General features: G+C 34.9%; 1 protein-coding gene across 1 annotated transcript in view; it reads left to right on the forward strand.

Annotated features, from left to right (window-relative positions):
* Positions 1-18,771, forward strand: part of DMD (dystrophin) — a 4,487,195-nt gene that overhangs the window by 2,320,297 nt on the left and 2,148,127 nt on the right. Inside the window, exon 44 of the mRNA XM_053707599.1 lies at positions 8,235-8,385. Within this exon, the coding sequence (XP_053563574.1) occupies positions 8,235-8,385 (151 nt within the window). The remainder of the gene's footprint in view (positions 1-8,234; positions 8,386-18,771) is intronic.

Below are 18,771 nucleotides of genomic sequence, written 5' to 3' on the forward strand. Positions count from 1 at the left end.
AGCCTATTAGGTGATGTGCATCTCTGTAATGAGAAGGGGTGTGGTCTAATGACATCAACACCCTATATCAGGTGTGCATAATTATTAGGCAACTTCCTTTCCTTTGGCAAAATGGGTCAAAAGAAGGACTTGACAGGCTCAGAAAAGTAAAAAAATAGTGAGATATCTTGCAGAGGGATGCAGCACTCTTAAAATTGCAAAGCTTCTGAAGCGTGATCATCCAACAATCAAGCGTTTCATTCAAAATAGTCAACAGGGTCGCAAGAAGCGTGTGGAAAAACCAAGGCGCAAAATAACTGCCCATGAACTGAGAAAAGTCAAGCGTGCAGCTGCCAAGATGCCACTTGCCACCAGTTTGGCCATATTTCAGAGCTGCAACATCACTGGAGTGCCCAAAAGCACAAGGTGTGCAATACTCAGAGACATGGCCAAGGTAAGAAAGGCTGAAAGACGACCACCACTGAACAAGACACACAAGCTGAAACGTCAAGACTGGGCCAAGAAATATCTCAAGACTGATTTTTCTAAGGTTTTATGGACTGATGAAATGAGTGAGTCTTGATGGGCCAGATGGATGGGCCCGTGGCTGGATTGGTAAAGGGCAGAGAGCTCCAGTCCGACTCAGACGCAAGCAAGGTGGAGGTGGAGTACTGGTTTGGGCTGGTATCATCAAAGATGAGCTTGTGGGGCCTTTTCGGGTTGAGGATGGAGTCAAGCTCAACTCCCAGTCCTACTGCCAGTTTCTGGAAGACACCTTCTTCAAGCAGTGGTACAGGAAGAAGTCTGCATCCTTCAAGAAAAACATGATTTTCATGCAGGACAATGCTCCATCACACGCGTCCAAGTACTCCACAGCGTGGCTGGCAAGAAAGGGTATAAAAGAAGAAAATCTAATGACATGGCCTCCTTGTTCACCTGATCTGAACCCCATTGAGAACCTGTGGTCCATCATCAAATGTGAGATTTACAAGGAGGGAAAACAGTACACCTCTCTGAACAGTGTCTGGGAGGCTGTGGTTGCTGCTGCACGCAATGTTGATGGTGAACAGATCAAAACACTGACAGAATCCATGGATGGCAGGCTTTTGAGTGTCTTTGCAAAGAATGGTGGCTATATTGGTCACTGATTTGTTTTTGTTTTGTTTTTGAATGTCAGAAATGTATATTTGTGAATGTTGAGATGTTATATTGGTTTCACTGGTAAAAATAAATAATTGAAATGGGTATATATTTGTTTTTTGTTAAGTTGCCTAATAATTATGCACAGTAATAGTCACCTGCACACACAGATATCCCCCTAAAATAGCTATAACTAAAAACAAACTAAAAACTACTTCCAAAACTATTCAGCTTTGATATTAATGAGTTTTTTGGGTTCATTGAGAACATGGTTGTTGTTCAATAATAAAATTAATCCTCAAAAATACAACTTGCCTAATAATTCTGCACTCCCTGTATATATATATGAGGACTGTAACCCCCAAATATATGTCACTTAGAGGACAGCCAAGGGGGACAAGCAGCATCAATAGATGTTACCTACCCCCTGACCCCCTCCGGGACCACCCTGTAAACAGCATGCACCCCAGGTATGTAGCAGATATTCATTCTAAATCCACATTTTGAAGTCCGGTACTGAGTTGAGTCCACATCAGAAGATTGTGCCCAGTCTGTACATCCACTGTGCTTCACAGGTAAGTAGGAGTTTATCCCTATCTCCAACCCTGTCCAATTTAGGGACATGATCGATTTGAATATATCTGATAAAAGCAACTGAATGAGCCATCTCTGAGCAGTGACGTGCTACTGGTTGATCCAAATGTCCCTTTTCTAGTGCCTGTCGTATCGCCAATCTGTGATTAACCAATCATTCCATAAGGGAATATATATATATATATATATATCATACATCATACAAGTGCATTCTCACTAACTGAATAGTTCACAGGGCCAGGGCGCAATAGAGATTCAATATCAAGCAGGAACAATTATACTCACTGGATTTATCACTCCAAACGTATTTATTTTGCGATGTTTTGTGATGAAACGTCACAAAATAAATACCTTTAGAGTGATAAATCCAGTGAGTGCATTCGTTCCTGCTTGATATATATTTACTGTATGCATATTTATCTTACCCACCAGATTGCAATGTAACAATCAATCAGTTAATATTTGGATTTATAATGTATAATATGTTTTACAGCCACTAGTTAAGTCTTGGATAAACAGTTTGGGCTTAACTAAAATATTTGTATATACTTTCCTTCATTGGTACTCTCACAGATTTTGAATTTTCTACGTAATTTATTTCATCTAAGAGTTTTCTTTTTCTTTTTTTAATAAACCTTCAAGAAATAAAATGTTTGGTCCAGTAAGATCTATTTTTACAGTACATTTCCACAAACAATATAAACTACATAGGTATAATCATAATATCCCACTTACAGACATTGTACACACAAAGATGACAACATTCTACTGGATGTCTAAAAAAAATCTACAACAGCATATCACTTATCAAATCACATCAAAGAAGTTCAATTATTAGTCAATATCTGTTTGTTTTATTCCTCGTTTTTAAATATAAAATTAAGTGGGAGGGGAAAACTTGCGTTACTGCATGAGCTACATTCCCAAAGACATAAAAATAAGGATTTCCTAAGTTTAGTATTTCGAACAATTAAATTTGAAACTAAAAGGGATAAAGTATAAAAATAAAATGTTAGAATTTGTTAGAATGCTTTTATTATTGCATGATTGCTTGCCAGAGAATAAAGTAACTGTGATAACAGAAGACCAATGAAAGTCTCTTAAATTTGTATGTAATGTCTTTCATGAAACTTTTATTTGTCAGAATACAAATCTTATACTTATGTAACTTATAGTTCAAAGTAAATGAATGCATATTATGAACATGCCCACTGTGATGACAGGTCACCATACAGGGTAATGCAACATCCAATATCAAAAGATAATGACTGCACTGGATTTATCACACTGGAACTTAATTAAATAATAAATACATAAACAAATAATAAAGTTCCAGGGTAACAAATCCAGAGAGTGCAGTTATTACCTGTTGGTAGATAGATAGACAGATGAAAGATAGATATAGATATGTGTGTGTATATATATATATATATATATATATATATATATATTTTTTTTTTTTTATAAATATATATATATATATATATATATTATATATATATACAGTATATGCACATACATAGAGAGAGAGAGAGAAAGAAAGAGATACACACATATACATACATAGATATACATACATACTGTACATACATAATGTATATACACGCAGATAGATAATATTCAGGGACACATTTTAGCATTTAGTGAAATATATGGTATACTTCAGAATTGGCAAACTTCAAGTATGCCTTGTGCAAAAGTTCAAGTTCAGTTTTGTTATCTGTCATTTACTATTATTTTGTGATTTTGTCATTGTAAAAAAGAAAGCAGTGAGACAAAACAGAAAGTACAGGTTGCTTTTTATATATTTGATATAATTAGTTAAGCCCTGATCTGAAGATCTTAACACTTTTCCTAGCATCTGATCTCATGATGACAGGTCATTATTTGTGCACTGGTGCTCAACCTATCGTCATGGTAACAGATGATTTCAACATCCACAGCATTCCTCAAAACGTAATATTATTTCAGACAGCCTGGGATTTTGTATAAAAGCTGCATATTTTCAAACTAAAAACTAGTTTCTGAAGTTAAATAGCACACTTGATTTATGGTGTAGTTATGTTCATTATATAAATTTACCTCAGTGCATACTGATGTCTTGTCAGTGAGGGAAGCATATCCTGTGAATACATTTTAATCATACACAGCAACCTTTGCATATCTTTGCATTGCTCTGCACACAATGCTTGTATTAAGAAAAGTATAATGCTTGTTTAGGGGGATATATAGCCAATGTTAATATGTGCATCAAATATTTTGTTTATCTTCTTTAAAAAAAATTGATTTTATTATAGTTTAAGAATATACTTACAGATATATATTTTTTTTTCATTTAAACAATAGACTAAACATTTATTAGAAAATTCTAGCATCATTGAAATAAATTATGCTTTATTTTGCAACATATTTAAACATTTCTGCAAATGATGAAAGAGGTTGAGAGCATCTTCTGTAAGCCTCTCACACATCATTTATAGTGAACTGGCATAGTGCCCTTCTCTGTGTTCTTAGTAGGCCAAAGGAAAGATTATTGTCAGTTGGAAATGTACTGAAGATCCCTTACCCACAACCCTTTGCATAAAGGAAAGCAACATGTGACTTGAAGGCAGCAGTTTCACATTTAGTTTGTGAATCTTAGACGTATTTTTATTTGTATGTTATATTGTTTCCTTAAAAAAATGTCATTGGTGTCTTTTCTTTCTGCTTAGAATCTTTGCAACTAACCCACAATTACAAACACAGGCAGTACATCTCATAATAAGCATACATGCGGGATGAAGGAAAGAGATTCAGCGGAAGAGAAAGAGATCTTGGAAAGTGTTTAAAGGGACACTCAAGTCAAAATTAAACTTCATGATTCAGATAGAGCATGCAATTTTAAACAACTTTCCAATTTACTTCCATTAACTAAATGTGCACAGTCTTTTTATATTTACACTTTTTGAGTCACCAACTCCTCCTGAGCATGTGCAAGAATTCAGAGCATATATGTGTATGCATTTGTGATTGGCTGATGGCTGTCACATGATACAGGGGGAGTGGAAATAGACATAACTTTGCAATTTATTTAACAAAAATCTACTACTCATTTGAAGTTCAGACTAAGTGCTATTGCATTGTCTTCTTATCATGCATTTGTTAATTATGCAAATCTACAGCATTGACTGGTCCTTTAATGCAGTAAGGAAGGAAAGAGAATAAAGAAAAGAGCATACAAAACAGAGAAAGAATAGGTGTAGAAACAAATTGCATTTCACTGCAGATTAGAAGTATTTGCAAGTACTCACCTGTTTATACTAATTCATTTGTCAATTCGTTTTCAAGAACAACAATGTCTGAATTGACACCTGGGTTCGTTCACTTAGAAAACATTTTTTTTTATTTTCCAGTACTTCAGGTGTTTACTTTTTCATGCTTCAAACACTCCTCAGATTATTAACAAGCAATCAGCAATGAAGGTATTATTTGCTTTATTTTTCTCCCATCATCTAGCAACACTAGGGGTGAGGGATACTGGTAACGTGCTACAATTTCCTAGCTGGAAATGTTTCTAAACTAGCGGTGATGTTTAAAGTTCTTAGCATAGAACAGATGATTTGCTAATGCTAATGATGCCCAGTTTTGAAGAGCAGCATCTATACATACTTTTCTTTTATTTTCTCTTTTTAAATAAAAAAAAAAAAATCAACAGGTTTTCCAATTTAAATATAAACTTGCATAACTGTATCAACTGTGTATGTCCTACTAATGCTCATTGACTGATAGGTTCTTCCTACTAATGCTCATTGACTGATAGGTTCTTCCTACTAATGCTCATTGACTGATAGGTTCTTCCTACTAATGCTCATTGGATGATAATAACTTCTTTGTAATGCACTTCCTGTTAATGCCCATTGAGCATTAATAAAAAGTACCTATAAGTCAATGAGCATCAATAGTAATAGATTTGATCTAACAAAAAGACTCACAAAGAATTGTCTTTTAGCTGAAAAATGTATAAATAAATAAAAAATAAAACAGAAGAATGTATCAGACTTTTGAGGTTTGAGGATACTTTTGAGGTTTCTCTGATTCTAAAGAAGATGTTACATTTTCGCTGAAAGTGCCTTAAAAAAAGCAGTAAAGTCAAAATTAAAAGAATGTAGGTACCTCAAATAAGAGATTCCTAAAAATCTAGGGAAAAAGCACAACTGCACAAATATTAAACAGAGACCAAATATGCCAAAATACAAAACACACTTTAATATACAAATGTTAAACTGCACATAGTAGGGATCCCTTAGTACCAAACTCAATAAACCGGCTATAGCAAAGTTAGGCTACAGATGAAGGAGTGAAACAAGCGAGATGACTCGTCAGTGCTTTGCAGCGTTCACTTACATGGGATCCCTCCATGTACAGAATCAACACTGAAGGCAGCACACGAAACATGGCAGTAACGCTAAGAGGAATTGTGGCGTAAGGGAGATAGGTACATGATAATTGATCGATAGTGTTGGGGGACGCTTCAGCATTGGTCAAACCTGTTGATACGTAATAATTGGGCTCCTCTTTTCTATGCCAGTGTGTTTTACATTAGCCTTTACTGTGTGGTTGATGCCTGTTTACCATGGCTTAGCTGCACCTTGGCATCCATTACGCTCACATGATCTTCATATTATTACTGCCATTTGGATTTTGGACTGATAGCTTTGAAGATAATTTTGAAGACAGTTACATGAACATCCGTAACTAGTAGATTTACAATACCATTTGTTCTAGGTGAACCTAACTTTGCTATAGCCGGTTTATTGAGTTTGGTACTAAGGGATCCCTAGTATGTGCAGTTTAACATTTGTATATTAAAGTGTGTTTTGTATTTTGGCATATTTGGTCTCTGTTTAATATTTGTGCAGTTGAGCTTTTTCCCTAGATTTTTAGGAACCTCTTTTTTTGTGGTACCTACTTTCTTTATGTCTGTTTTATATATATTTTAAATCTTTCTAGGATATGAAGGTATAATATTTAGGAATGCGCTGACCCTCTTTTTAATTCCAAATGAATCTTTCCTGGTTTAGGCTGAGCACATATTTTTAAACAACTTTCCATTTTACTTCTATTATCAATTTTGCTTTGATCCTTTGGTATCCTTGTTGAAGAGTAAATCTGTATAGTTTCATAAGAGCTCAGGAGTGTGCACGTGTCTTTAGCACTCTATGGTAGCAGTGTATTGCAACATTGTTATACATTGTGAGACTCCCTCCACCATAACAAAAATGTGCTGATATCTAGTGATCACAATTTCTAATGATGATCTTCAGCATTCTTAAAGGAAACAGACCTCATTTGAAAGAGCATCTTTATTCTTCTTGTGTTAGGGGTCATTTCTCCTCCTGCCACAAACTGGAAGATATGGGCACTATTAGAATTATCCATAGGCAAAACTGTTTTTAACTGCATCTTAAAGTACATTTTACCCCTGATGTGAAAGTGTATTATCCTCTGTTACATGAGGGTTTTCTTGTCCATGTTTTCATACAATCTCACCACCTTTCACTTTACGAGAAAAGAACAGTGAGATCTGAGAGTGGAATACACCAGACCTGGCATTAAACTTTCTACTGTACTCATAGGAGTTTATTTAACAAAATCAGATGGACAGGGTTTGACATCTCTGCCCCTGTCCACCCGGCATTGTGGCTAGGGGGCATTGATATGCTGCTCACATTTATTATTACACAAGCCGCTGCTTCTGCAACGCCACACCCTGATCACTCATGGCCAATCAATCACATGCAGGGGCTGTCAATCATCCTGGTTGGAGAAGTCTGGAGGGAATAAGAAATTCCACTTTATTGCTGACGTATTAGGTTAAGCAACTTATTAAATGGAGCCCATAGAATTCCCCTGTTCAGCCCACTAGCAGACGAAAGAAAACCTGTTTTACAATAAGGAAAACAATACATGTTACATTTTATAATATTTCAAAGCATGTTTTTGCTTATGCGGTGTAGTTTTATTACACTTTCTACTATGTACATTAAATATGATTTTAACTGCATAACTTCAATATGAATTTTATTTTTTTCATAAAATACAATTTTTAAAGAACAATTTTTGTTATATATTTAAATTTGATTTAACAATACACTATTTGCTTAATGTTTATTTCAATGTCTTATTTATTAGTTTAATACAATTTTTAAATTACAATTTTTTGTGAGCCCTATTGCAATGTATGCATCCCCTTCACATACATCTTATGTTTTAAAATATGCAGGTTATTGGCACTTAGGGCCTATATCCAGTTACAAATATTGAAAGAAATATCAACTGATTTGTAATATTTTATTTAGTTGAAAAATAATGACAATATTTTCTTTAATTTGTGTTAATTTAATTTATATTAATGTATGCATTATTCTTTTTTTCCATATCAGTGTATGACTGTGCTTATCTTTATATTTTTTACTTGATTGCATTGGTTTGTGTCTAAAAGTTATCATATGTTTTAAAGTAATTATAATTATTTTACATAGACGGTATGACAGATCTGTGGAAAAGTGGATGAATTTGCAAGAAGATGTGAATAACTTCAATCAGTGGCTCAGTGGAGCAGAGCACATTCTAGCGGAGATACAAAGCGATGGAAGAGATGTAGAAAAGGACAAATACCGGCAGCAGATGAAGGTAAGACTGATGAAGATGTGTGATTCTGCTGTTCATAGTATTTGTGAAAGCAATATTTATTTAAGTTAGGGTGGAAATAAAAGAATGGGATTAAAACCTCCATTTCATAAAATTAAGAGCCCCAGAATTATTGCAAAGACAATTAGCAAATCTAGACAAGTATCCCTGCTTGTTTTTCCCCAGACGTACTCTGTGTACATTGTTACCAATGCACCAGAGAACTCTGGGTAAGATATTCATACAGGGAGTGCAGAATTATTAGGCAAGTTGTATTTTTGAGGATTAATTTTATTATTGAACAACAACCATGTTCTCAATGAACCCAAAAAACTCATTAATATCAAAGCTGAATAGTTTTGGAAGTAGTTTTTAGTTTGTTTTTAGTTATAGCTATTTTAGGGGGATATCTGTGTGTGCAGGTGACTATTACTGTGCATAATTATTAGGCAACTTAACAAAAAACAAATATATACCCATTTCAATTATTTATTTTACCAGTGAAACCAATATAAGATCTCAACATTCACAAATATACATTTCTGACATTCAAAAACAAAACAAAAACAAATCAGTGACCAATATAGCCACCTTTCTTTGCAAGGACACTCAAAAGCCTGCCATCCATGGATTCTGTCAGTGTTTTGATCTGTTCACCATCAACATTGCGTGCAGCAGCAACCACAGCCTCCCAGACACTGTTCAGAGAGGTGTACTGTTTTCCCTCCTTGTAAATCTCACATTTGATGATGGACCACAGGTTCTCAATGGGGTTCAGATCAGGTGAACAAGGAGGCCATGTCATTAGATTTTCTTCTTTTATACCCTTTCTTGCCAGCCACGCTGTGGAGTACTTGGACGCGTGTGATGGAGCATTGTCCTGCATGAAAATCATGTTTTTCTTGAAGGATGCAGACTTCTTCCTGTACCACTGCTTGAAGAAGGTGTCTTCCAGAAACTGGCAGTAGGACTGGGAGTTGAGCTTGACTCCATCCTCAACCCGAAAAGGCCCCACAAGCTCATCTTTCATGATACCAGCCCAAACCAGTACTCCACCTCCACCTTGCTGGCGTCTGAGTCGGACTGGAGCTCTCTGCCCTTTACCAATCCAGCCACGGGCCCATCCATCTGGCCCATCAAGTCCATAAAACCTTAGAAAAATCAGTCTTGAGATATTTCTTGGCCCAGTCTTGACGTTTCAGCTTGTGTGTCTTGTTCAGTGGTGGTCGTCTTTCAGCCTTTCTTACCTTGGCCATGTCTCTGAGTATTGCACACCTTGTGCTTTTGGGCACTCCAGTGATGTTGCAGCTCTGAAATATGGCCAAACTGGTGGCAAGTGGCATCTTGGCAGCTGCACGCTTGACTTTTCTCAGTTCATGGGCAGTTATTTTGCGCCTTGGTTTTTCCACACGCTTCTTGCGACCCTGTTGACTATTTTGAATGAAACGCTTGATTGTTCGATGATCACGCTTCAGAAGCTTTGCAATTTTAAGAGCGCTGCAAGATATCTCACTATTTTTGACTTTTCTGAGCCTGTCAAGTCCTTCTTTTGACCCATTTTGCCAAAGGAAAGGAAGTTGCCTAATAATTATGCACACCTGATATAGGGTGTTGATGTCATTAGACCACACCCCTTCTCATTACAGAGATGCACATCACCTAATAGGCTTAATTGGTAGTAGGCTTTCGAGCCTATACAGCTTGGAGTAAGACAACATGCATAAAGAGGATGATGTGGTCAAAATACTCATTTGCCTAATAATTCTGCACTCCCTGTATTTGATGAAAAAAATACCAGTACTATGTTTATAAACCACAGCTGTCCCCTTATGTAGAAGCTGTTTCGGACTTGCAAGGGAGAAGCAGGTGGGGATACTTGCCTATATGTGCTAATTGTCTAGTCAATAAGTCTATGGCTTTAAGTATTTGTGAATTCATTCAGTTGCCATTTCTTTAGTTAGGTGGCCTAGTTAAAACAACTACCTAAAATATTTTCAACAATTGAAAAACTTCAATAATAATATTGATATTTTGTTATAAGTGTTTTCATTTTTTGCTTGTGCTGATAATCTGGTATATGCAGTAAGGCATTTGGATTGATAGAAGTTGTTATTGTTATGCAATTGGTATTTTGAGATTTATAGATCTATCATGCTGTGTGAAACATTACACTAGTAGATTGCAAGGTTCCATTGTTATAGGCATATGGTGGTAAAAGGTGGTCTTGGATGAAACATTAGTAGCTTTATTTTCTTCATGATGCCATTTGAATTACTAGGCCTATATTGTTGACCATGTATAGATATGTGAACATATAGTAGTGTTTTTATGTGGATTTTAAAGAGGTTTTTTTAATGTTTATTAATTTATGCTTTGTAGTGTTTTTTTCTTTGTGGTTACCCTAATAATTGACATAAAGGGGTAGATTTATTAAGCAGTGGATGCTGCAATCTATCCCTGTAGTTTCAGGTTCCCCTGAAACATAAGTTAAGAAGTAGTGGTCTTGTGACGCAAGAGGGGGGTCAGAGGTATTTCTCTCTCTATTTCACTCTCGACAATACTGCAATATCCAGGTCTGTAAATTGACTCTTTTTATTTGTATACTGAATAAATGCTACATTTTACTGTTACCTTTGATGACTATGGATATTATGTGAGTCAGTATCTGTTTCAACACATGCACGTAAGAATATCTATATTTTATACAAAGATTTGAAGCTTCGAGCAAGTTTCTGTTTTAGGCCACACAGCGGTATTTTCCCCTTTTTATGTGTTTGTTAGCATTACATACTCTATTAAAATGTGTCATCTTTTCACTAGAACTGTCATTTAACTAATTATTTATAGCTTTTTGGTTTAGCTTATCTTTAAAGCTGTTGAAGACTCAAATTAAATAAAATAAGTTGGGAGAGGCTGCTTTATTTGTAAAAAAAAAATGGACAAAATTTAAAGCATATACAATAAAATCATTTTTTTATTAGTCATATGTTTACATAACTGTATTTCATTTTTCCTATTTTTCCTACTATGAATTCTAAATACATTATAAATGTATTAAAGGGACACTGTACCCAAATATTTTCTTTTGTAATTCAGAAAGAGCATGCAATATTAAGCAACTTTCTAATTTACTCCTATTATCAATTTTTCTTCATTCTCTTGCTATCTTTATTTGAAAAAGAAGGCATCTAAGCTTGTTTTGGGTTCAGTACTCTGGACAGCAATTTTGTTATTGGTGAATGAATTTATCCACCAATCAGCAAGGACAACCCAGGTTGTTCACCAAAAATGGGCCGGCATCTAAACTTACATTCTTGCATTTCAAATAAAGATACCAAGAGAATGAAGAAAATTTGATAAAAGGAGTAAATTAGAAAGATGCTTAAAATGTCATGCTCAATCTGAATCACGAAAGAAAAAATTTGGGTACAGTGTCCCTTTAAAGAACTGATATTCATATTTCAGTGAATTACTGATTTGATTCATATCTATTTAGTATATTGAAAACAATTCTACTTTTTAGCAAAACTTTTACGTGCTGTTCAATTTGCATGGGAAGCATATTCTGGCATTTGCTAAACTGATTGCATGAAACGAACAGAATAAAAAAAAGATCTCTATTAGGTTAAGCATCTGAAAGAGCTGAACATTCTGACTTTTATTAGCTGAGCATCTTGTGGTTATGTGATCTTTCTGTATTGTGAACATATTTAATATTAAAAGATTTATCTTAAAATGCATTCACAAGTAGGCATATGACCTTGTGATCCAAGGAGAGAAAATTTGAATTTTGAACTTGCTCTATGAAGTTCAAGTAAGCATAATCCTCTTTTGTGGATTTTTTTTTTATTAAGGTGAAATACATTTGAATATGATCTTTCTATACACCAGTGGAAGGTTTTTAATTGTTGTTCTATGATGAATCCATGCCAGTCACAACACATATGGGCTGTCAGTAATGCTGTATTGATTAAAATAATCAATTATTGTTTATTGTTATGGTTATGTTGGAATAAAATGAAATCAGAGCAATAAATGCATAATATTGCTAATATTCAGGATATGATCACATGAAAGAAAATTTACTGTCAACAGAGACCTTTAAAGGGACAGTAAATACCTTGAGATTTTAATTTAAAATGTATAAATATGCATAGTAAAACAATGTTTCAATATACTAACCTTGTCACATATCTGTCCATAATTTGCATTTTGATATTTTATCTTTTCTGAATTCAAACAAAAAAAGTTTGGTTACAAGCTCTGTTATTTCAAGACTCAATTTCATTTTGGGTCCTCCAAGTATGGAAATTGGGGGGTGGAGTTTTAACTTTGAAAAACAACTGCATCAAACAAGGCATTAGTATTTTCTAATAATATTCATATTATGTTGATATGTTAATATATTGGAAGACTATAGAAAATTTTAATTACAAGATGTTTACTGTCCCCTTTAGGTTTATTATCTAATTCATTAGTTTTATGTCAGATCAGTTGATTTCATCTTAGAAAATTGTATGATAAAAAACTATTATAACTGCACTTAGTTTAAAAGATAAATGATAATTTGCACTTTTAAAATAAGAGATTATAGAAATAAAACCAACTAATAATGTTTGGATCTACTATTTTTTAATTTATATATTTAACCATTTTATTTGTGCATTTGTACAACATTGCTTGAACGGTACAACTTCTTAAAAAAATAAAACCCATCTGCACTTCTGGTTGATGCATAAACAGAACCTGCATCTGTTGCATATGTTTCAAGTATTCGATAAAAAAAAAAAAAAGTTAAAATTCTGAATTATCCTCACAAACTAGAAATTATTATATGTATTTATGTATGTATGTACAGTATGTGTGCATGTATGTAAGCATTTCTTTCCTTTTTTTTCTTTTATAACTTTTATCTTCTCTAGCTCAAAAATGTTACTAGTAATATATCATTCCAAAACTGTCATACAATAGGAATTACTATAAATATTTGCATTATACAATTAGATTCATTTTGGAATTATTTTACCTTATTATAAAAGTAAATATGTAAAAAATAAAATCGTTCACCTCAATGGTTAAAATGTTTGATAATTAGCTCCATTATAAACCTGATTTTGTAAACGATTGTAACTGTGGATACGATTAGCAAAATTGGCTGCAATGTGGTATGTATGTTGAGATTAATATGTTCAGGTTTTTTTTTCTAGATATCTAAGACATTTTTGGCCATAGAAAAAAATTAACCATTTTATATACACATGTGCATGGTATTATTTGAGAGAACATTATAAACATCATTTTTTCAAGAGGAGATATGTGTGGTTTAGTGTGATTATTTTTTGTATCTTTTTATCTTTTTTTTGTATGCTACAATGAGATAAAAGTTGGTTAAAAGGATCACTTCTTGACAAAGTCATAGAATGTTTGATATGAAAAGCACTTTTTAAAAGCAAACTTAAAGGTAGATTAAACATTAATGCCTAGATTACAAGTGGAGATGTATTTTGCCCAATATTTCTACTATAAATTGTGCTTGATTGAAATTGATACTATGGGGCTTATTTATTAAGGGCCGAATGGCTCCTAATGCTGCTGTTTCCACGTGAGCCTTTGGGCTCGCCGGGAACAGGAGTTAAGAAGCAGCAGTCTTTTTTTTTTTCTGACAAAGTTTTTATTTACAAGGCAGCAACATTCTGAAGAAGGAACGGTTTAAAATAAATAATATGAATCACTTTAAAGAGGGGGGAAAAAATAAAATATATAAACCTGTTCTGCAGGGCACTAGGACAATCAGTGCGTATGAACAGCACCGGGAAAAGGGAACAATTATTGGGCGAAAGGTCTCTATTTACATATATTTCTTGTTAACAAGTCTGTAGTTATTGCCATGGTGAGTTAGGATCCAGATCACATGGTATAGATGGGTTTCTGATGTATTGATGTGGTGTGCGTTTCTTCCTATAGCATTTGGCATTTCTGTGCGCTTGTGACACCATACGTTTCCAAAGTATAGCATACAGGCATAAAAGGAACATTATGAAAAGCGAAGCGGCTATAAGACCTGGTATTAGGCCACTCCTGTGCACCAGCTCACTGCTACTGTTTGTGGGGCTGGGCGGTTTGCTCCAGGTCCAATCCATTGGTGTCTTAGGCAAATATGGTGTTTCATAAACCAGCTCTTTGAAAGGGACGCCATCGGTCTGGTCTACCGGTGCACTCGTCATGTCTCACACTTTCATCGGGCTGTGTCCTTATAAAGCTTCCATAAACTATCTCTCTCTTTCTGTTTCCATCCGATAAACCTGACTTCAAATCAAACTCTTATTTCAACAGCTGTATGTCCTGGGATGGCTCTTTCCCCCACCCTAGAATTTCTGTCTATGGGGAGGTGTCTCTCTTGCACTAGTGAGCTCTCTAGTTGACAACAACAAAAAAAGTTAAATTTTATGCCCTAGGTTATCTTTTTACTGCCACGCTACGTCAGAAATCTGTATAACACGTCTCTTATTCTGAAAAATAAAGTTCTTTCCTATCCCTTATCAAGAAGCAGCAGTCTTAAGACCACTGCTCCTTAACTCGTATGGCTCCTCTGAGGCTGCAGACAGCAATCCACCCAATCATGTATGATCTGGTTGATTGACACCCCCTGCTAGTGGCCGCAAATCTGCAGGGGGCGGCATTGCACAAGCAGTTCACCAGAACTGCTTGTGCAATGTTAAATGCTGACAGCTTATGCTGTCGGTATTCAGCAATGTCTGGTGTACATGATCTGCTACAGCGGATCATGTCCACCAGACATTGATAAATCGGCCCCTATGAGTATACCATGTGCTCATGTTACAAGCTGAAAGCAAAGTTTAATGCACCCCCCTATAATTATGAGTTCCACCATTTTGGTTTTGCAGCAGGTATCACGTACCTACGTCAGCACTGTAATGCAGTACAAGCTTCAATATGGCAACACCAATGACTAGAGGCAGGCGATGCTTATAAATTGTATTTAGAGTTTAATGTTCCTTTAACAAATATACATTTGTTGGCTGTGTCTATGGGGTAGATTTAAAGGGACACTGAACCCAAATTTTTTTCTATTGTGATTCAGATAGAGCATGCAATTTTAAGCAACTTTGTAATGTACTCCTATTATCCAATTATTTTCATTCTTTTGGTATCTTTATTTGAAATGCAAGAATGTAAGTTTAGATGTCGGCCCATTTTTGGTGAACACACAAGTGCTTTCCATAGTTCTGAACCAAAAAAATAGCTTAGATGCCTTCTTTTTCAAATAAAGAAAGCAAGAGAACGAAGAAAAATTGATAATAGGAGTAAATTAGAAAGTTGCTTAAAATTGCATGCTCTATCTGAATCCCGAAAGAAATAATTTGAATTCAGTGTCCCTTTAACAACAGTCAAGCGAATCATGTCCGCTCGACCTTGCCAAATGCTGACAGCATACGCCTGCTGCTTCTTAACTTCCATTTCAGGTGGACCTAAAATAATGGGGCTCCAAAGCAGAATCCCCTGCTTAATAAATGGAGCCCTATGTTTTAACACAGTATATTAGATTAGAAATAAATGTGTGATTGATTTAAATAGTTGGAGATTGTCACCCTCAGAACAAAAATACATGCAAAATATATCATGGCTTTTAAAATTCACATATTGGTTGTTGTTTCCTTCTATTTCTGTATGAGGGTTTTAAAGAGTATTATAAATAATTATTAAATTGGTACCTTTATTTCACAGTTCATTTTATTCTTTTAAATCCACGAGTGTTCAATTATTATCAGGAAAGGGCTGAACAATAGCACAGGTCTGTATCAATATTGCCTCCTCAGACTCTAATTGACCTCAATTGAACATAACACAAGAAACACTCATTACCATACTGTGCCACTTAAAGAAAAGGTATTAAAGATTTATAATAAGTTAGTTCATATGAAATAGTACGATATATGGTGAGCATTATATCTCTGTAGAAGGAAAAACCCAAATGTTATTCCTTAAAGGGACAGTCTAGTCCAAAAAAAACTTTCATGATTCAGATAGGGCATGTAATTTTAAACAATTTTCCAATTTACTTTTATCATCAATTTTTCTTTGCTCTCTTGGTATTCTTAGTTGAAAGCTTAACCTAGGAGGTTCATATGCTAATTTCTTAGACCTTGAAGACCACCTCTTAAGAATGCATTTTAACAGGTTTTTCACCACTAGAGGGTGTTAGTTCATGTTTTTCATATAGATAACACTGTGCTCGTGCACGTGAAGTTACCTGGGAGCCATCACTGATTGGCTAAACTGCAAGTCTGTCAAAATAACAAATAAAGGGGTAGTCTGCAGAGGCTTAGATACAAGATAATCACAGAGGTAAAAAATATATAAATATAACTGTGTTGGTTATGCAAAACTAGGGAAGGGGTAAACAAGGGATTATCGATCTTTTAAAACAATAGCAATTCTGGTGTAGACTGTCCCTTTAAGAAAATGCCTTTAGAAACTTGCTTAATCGGTAACAGGAACAAATATGTAACTTGTTTTAATTGATTTTTAATTGTATAAAATTTCTGCATACAAGAGTTTAAGGATTAATATCTGTCATCTTTTAATTAATGCAAAATATAATTATACTTGTATTACTTAAATGTTGTTTGCTGCATACATTGGAGGATTATTTAAGTATCACAATGGGATTTATCTTGCTGAAAGATATTTTCATTTTGCTGTGTACTTTGGAGCTCAGAGAAATAACAGATGCATTGTTTTAAATAGATGTGTTAAAGCCTCTGCATCACTTACAATAAATTCACTTCAGATTGGATTATTTTAATCACTGGAAAAAAACAATCTGTTACTGTTTTATGAATGCTACATTCATAAGAATCATCTTGTTTATTTCTTCAATTGCAAACACATGTATTATTAGTAAATTCAAAAGGACATTAAATTAAAAGTGAATTCCCCTTAAAATGTTAAATTATGTTAAACTAAAAACATAATTGTATTGTGCTATTATTATTTATTTTGCAGCCTTGTAGTTTAGTATTTCTAATGCCCTATACATGTTAATGTAAATCTTGTAGGATTTATACTGTGCCCCATCAAAATCCTACCATACCACCAAACTATTCAAATAAGCTTTGTGGGATGGAGAGGTTAGGGAACTTGTGGGCAGTGGTTTTGCAGATGAGGTCATAATGGGAGGGGCAAGGTCAGAGTTGGTTTGTCAGTTGGGCTGGGGTGTGCTAAGGTAGTCCTTTAAAACCATCAAAAATGTATCTAAGAACATGGGTGAGATACATTTAGATAAAGATTGGCAAACTGGGCATTGTTTGTATTAAGTCTACTATCCATTGCGTGACATTGACATATTAACATTAACATATTATATCAAAGGCACTGGGTCCTCTTAAAACTCCACAGAGTTTTTTCATTTTCCATTTTTCTTTCATGTGCCTGTGTGCATAATTGTGGCTAGATTGACTCAGTGGTGCACATATGATGGAAATGCCCATGAATCAGCCCCTTTGGTCAAATTGTTCTGTGTTGCCTGTTTTCTCTGATCTTGATGAGTTACCCCCCAAATAGTTTTTTTCATCTGAGGTTAACTAATATGTCACTATCTGCCAGATATCTCCGTGCATACTTAATTTTGGCACTGAAAATAACTGTTGTCTTAAATTGGGGATCCCATATGGCTCTGACCTGGACTCAGGTTTATGAGATTGATCAATGTATCAGAATAATGAAGCAATATGTGTTTTCAAGAAATATTAGAGTAGATCTGTACTCTGAGGTCTGAGGGTTATGGGATTAATGCCAATCATGTAAAACCCCAAGTGAGGTAGGTAATAGAGATCGGATAGGAAGTGGAAGGAGAAAGTGGACAGGGTATTTTTTCCTCTCTTTTTCCTTTACCTATTTGACATCCCCGAAATTTAGGGACAAGGCATATTTATCAAGTTCCGTAACTTGTCCACCTGCTCTGAGGCCGCAGACAGAAATCAACCCGATCAAATACAATCGGGCTGATTGATACCCCTTGCTAGCGGCCGATTGGCCGCAAATCTGCAGGGGGCGACATTTCACCAGTAGTTCACAAGAACTGCTGGTGCAATGATAAATGCCAACAGCATAAGCTGTCTGCAATTATCGATGTGTTGCGGACATGATACGCTACATCGTATTATGTTCGTCCACACTATAATAAATATACCCCTAAGTCTTTGAATATACACTAGGTATAATTTCTTAATTACTGATCAAGATGTACAGTATATAACAGAATAACAGAAGTGAATACACCCCTGTGCAGTATTTCTTAAATCTCAAATCTTACAGTAATTGCATTACTTATATGTTGAACAGCAGTGTATTTGCTCTTATATAAAA

This window comes from Bombina bombina, chromosome 3 (assembly GCF_027579735.1).
Source record: "Bombina bombina isolate aBomBom1 chromosome 3, aBomBom1.pri, whole genome shotgun sequence".
In the NCBI taxonomy this organism is placed as follows: domain Eukaryota; kingdom Metazoa; phylum Chordata; class Amphibia; order Anura; family Bombinatoridae; genus Bombina; species Bombina bombina.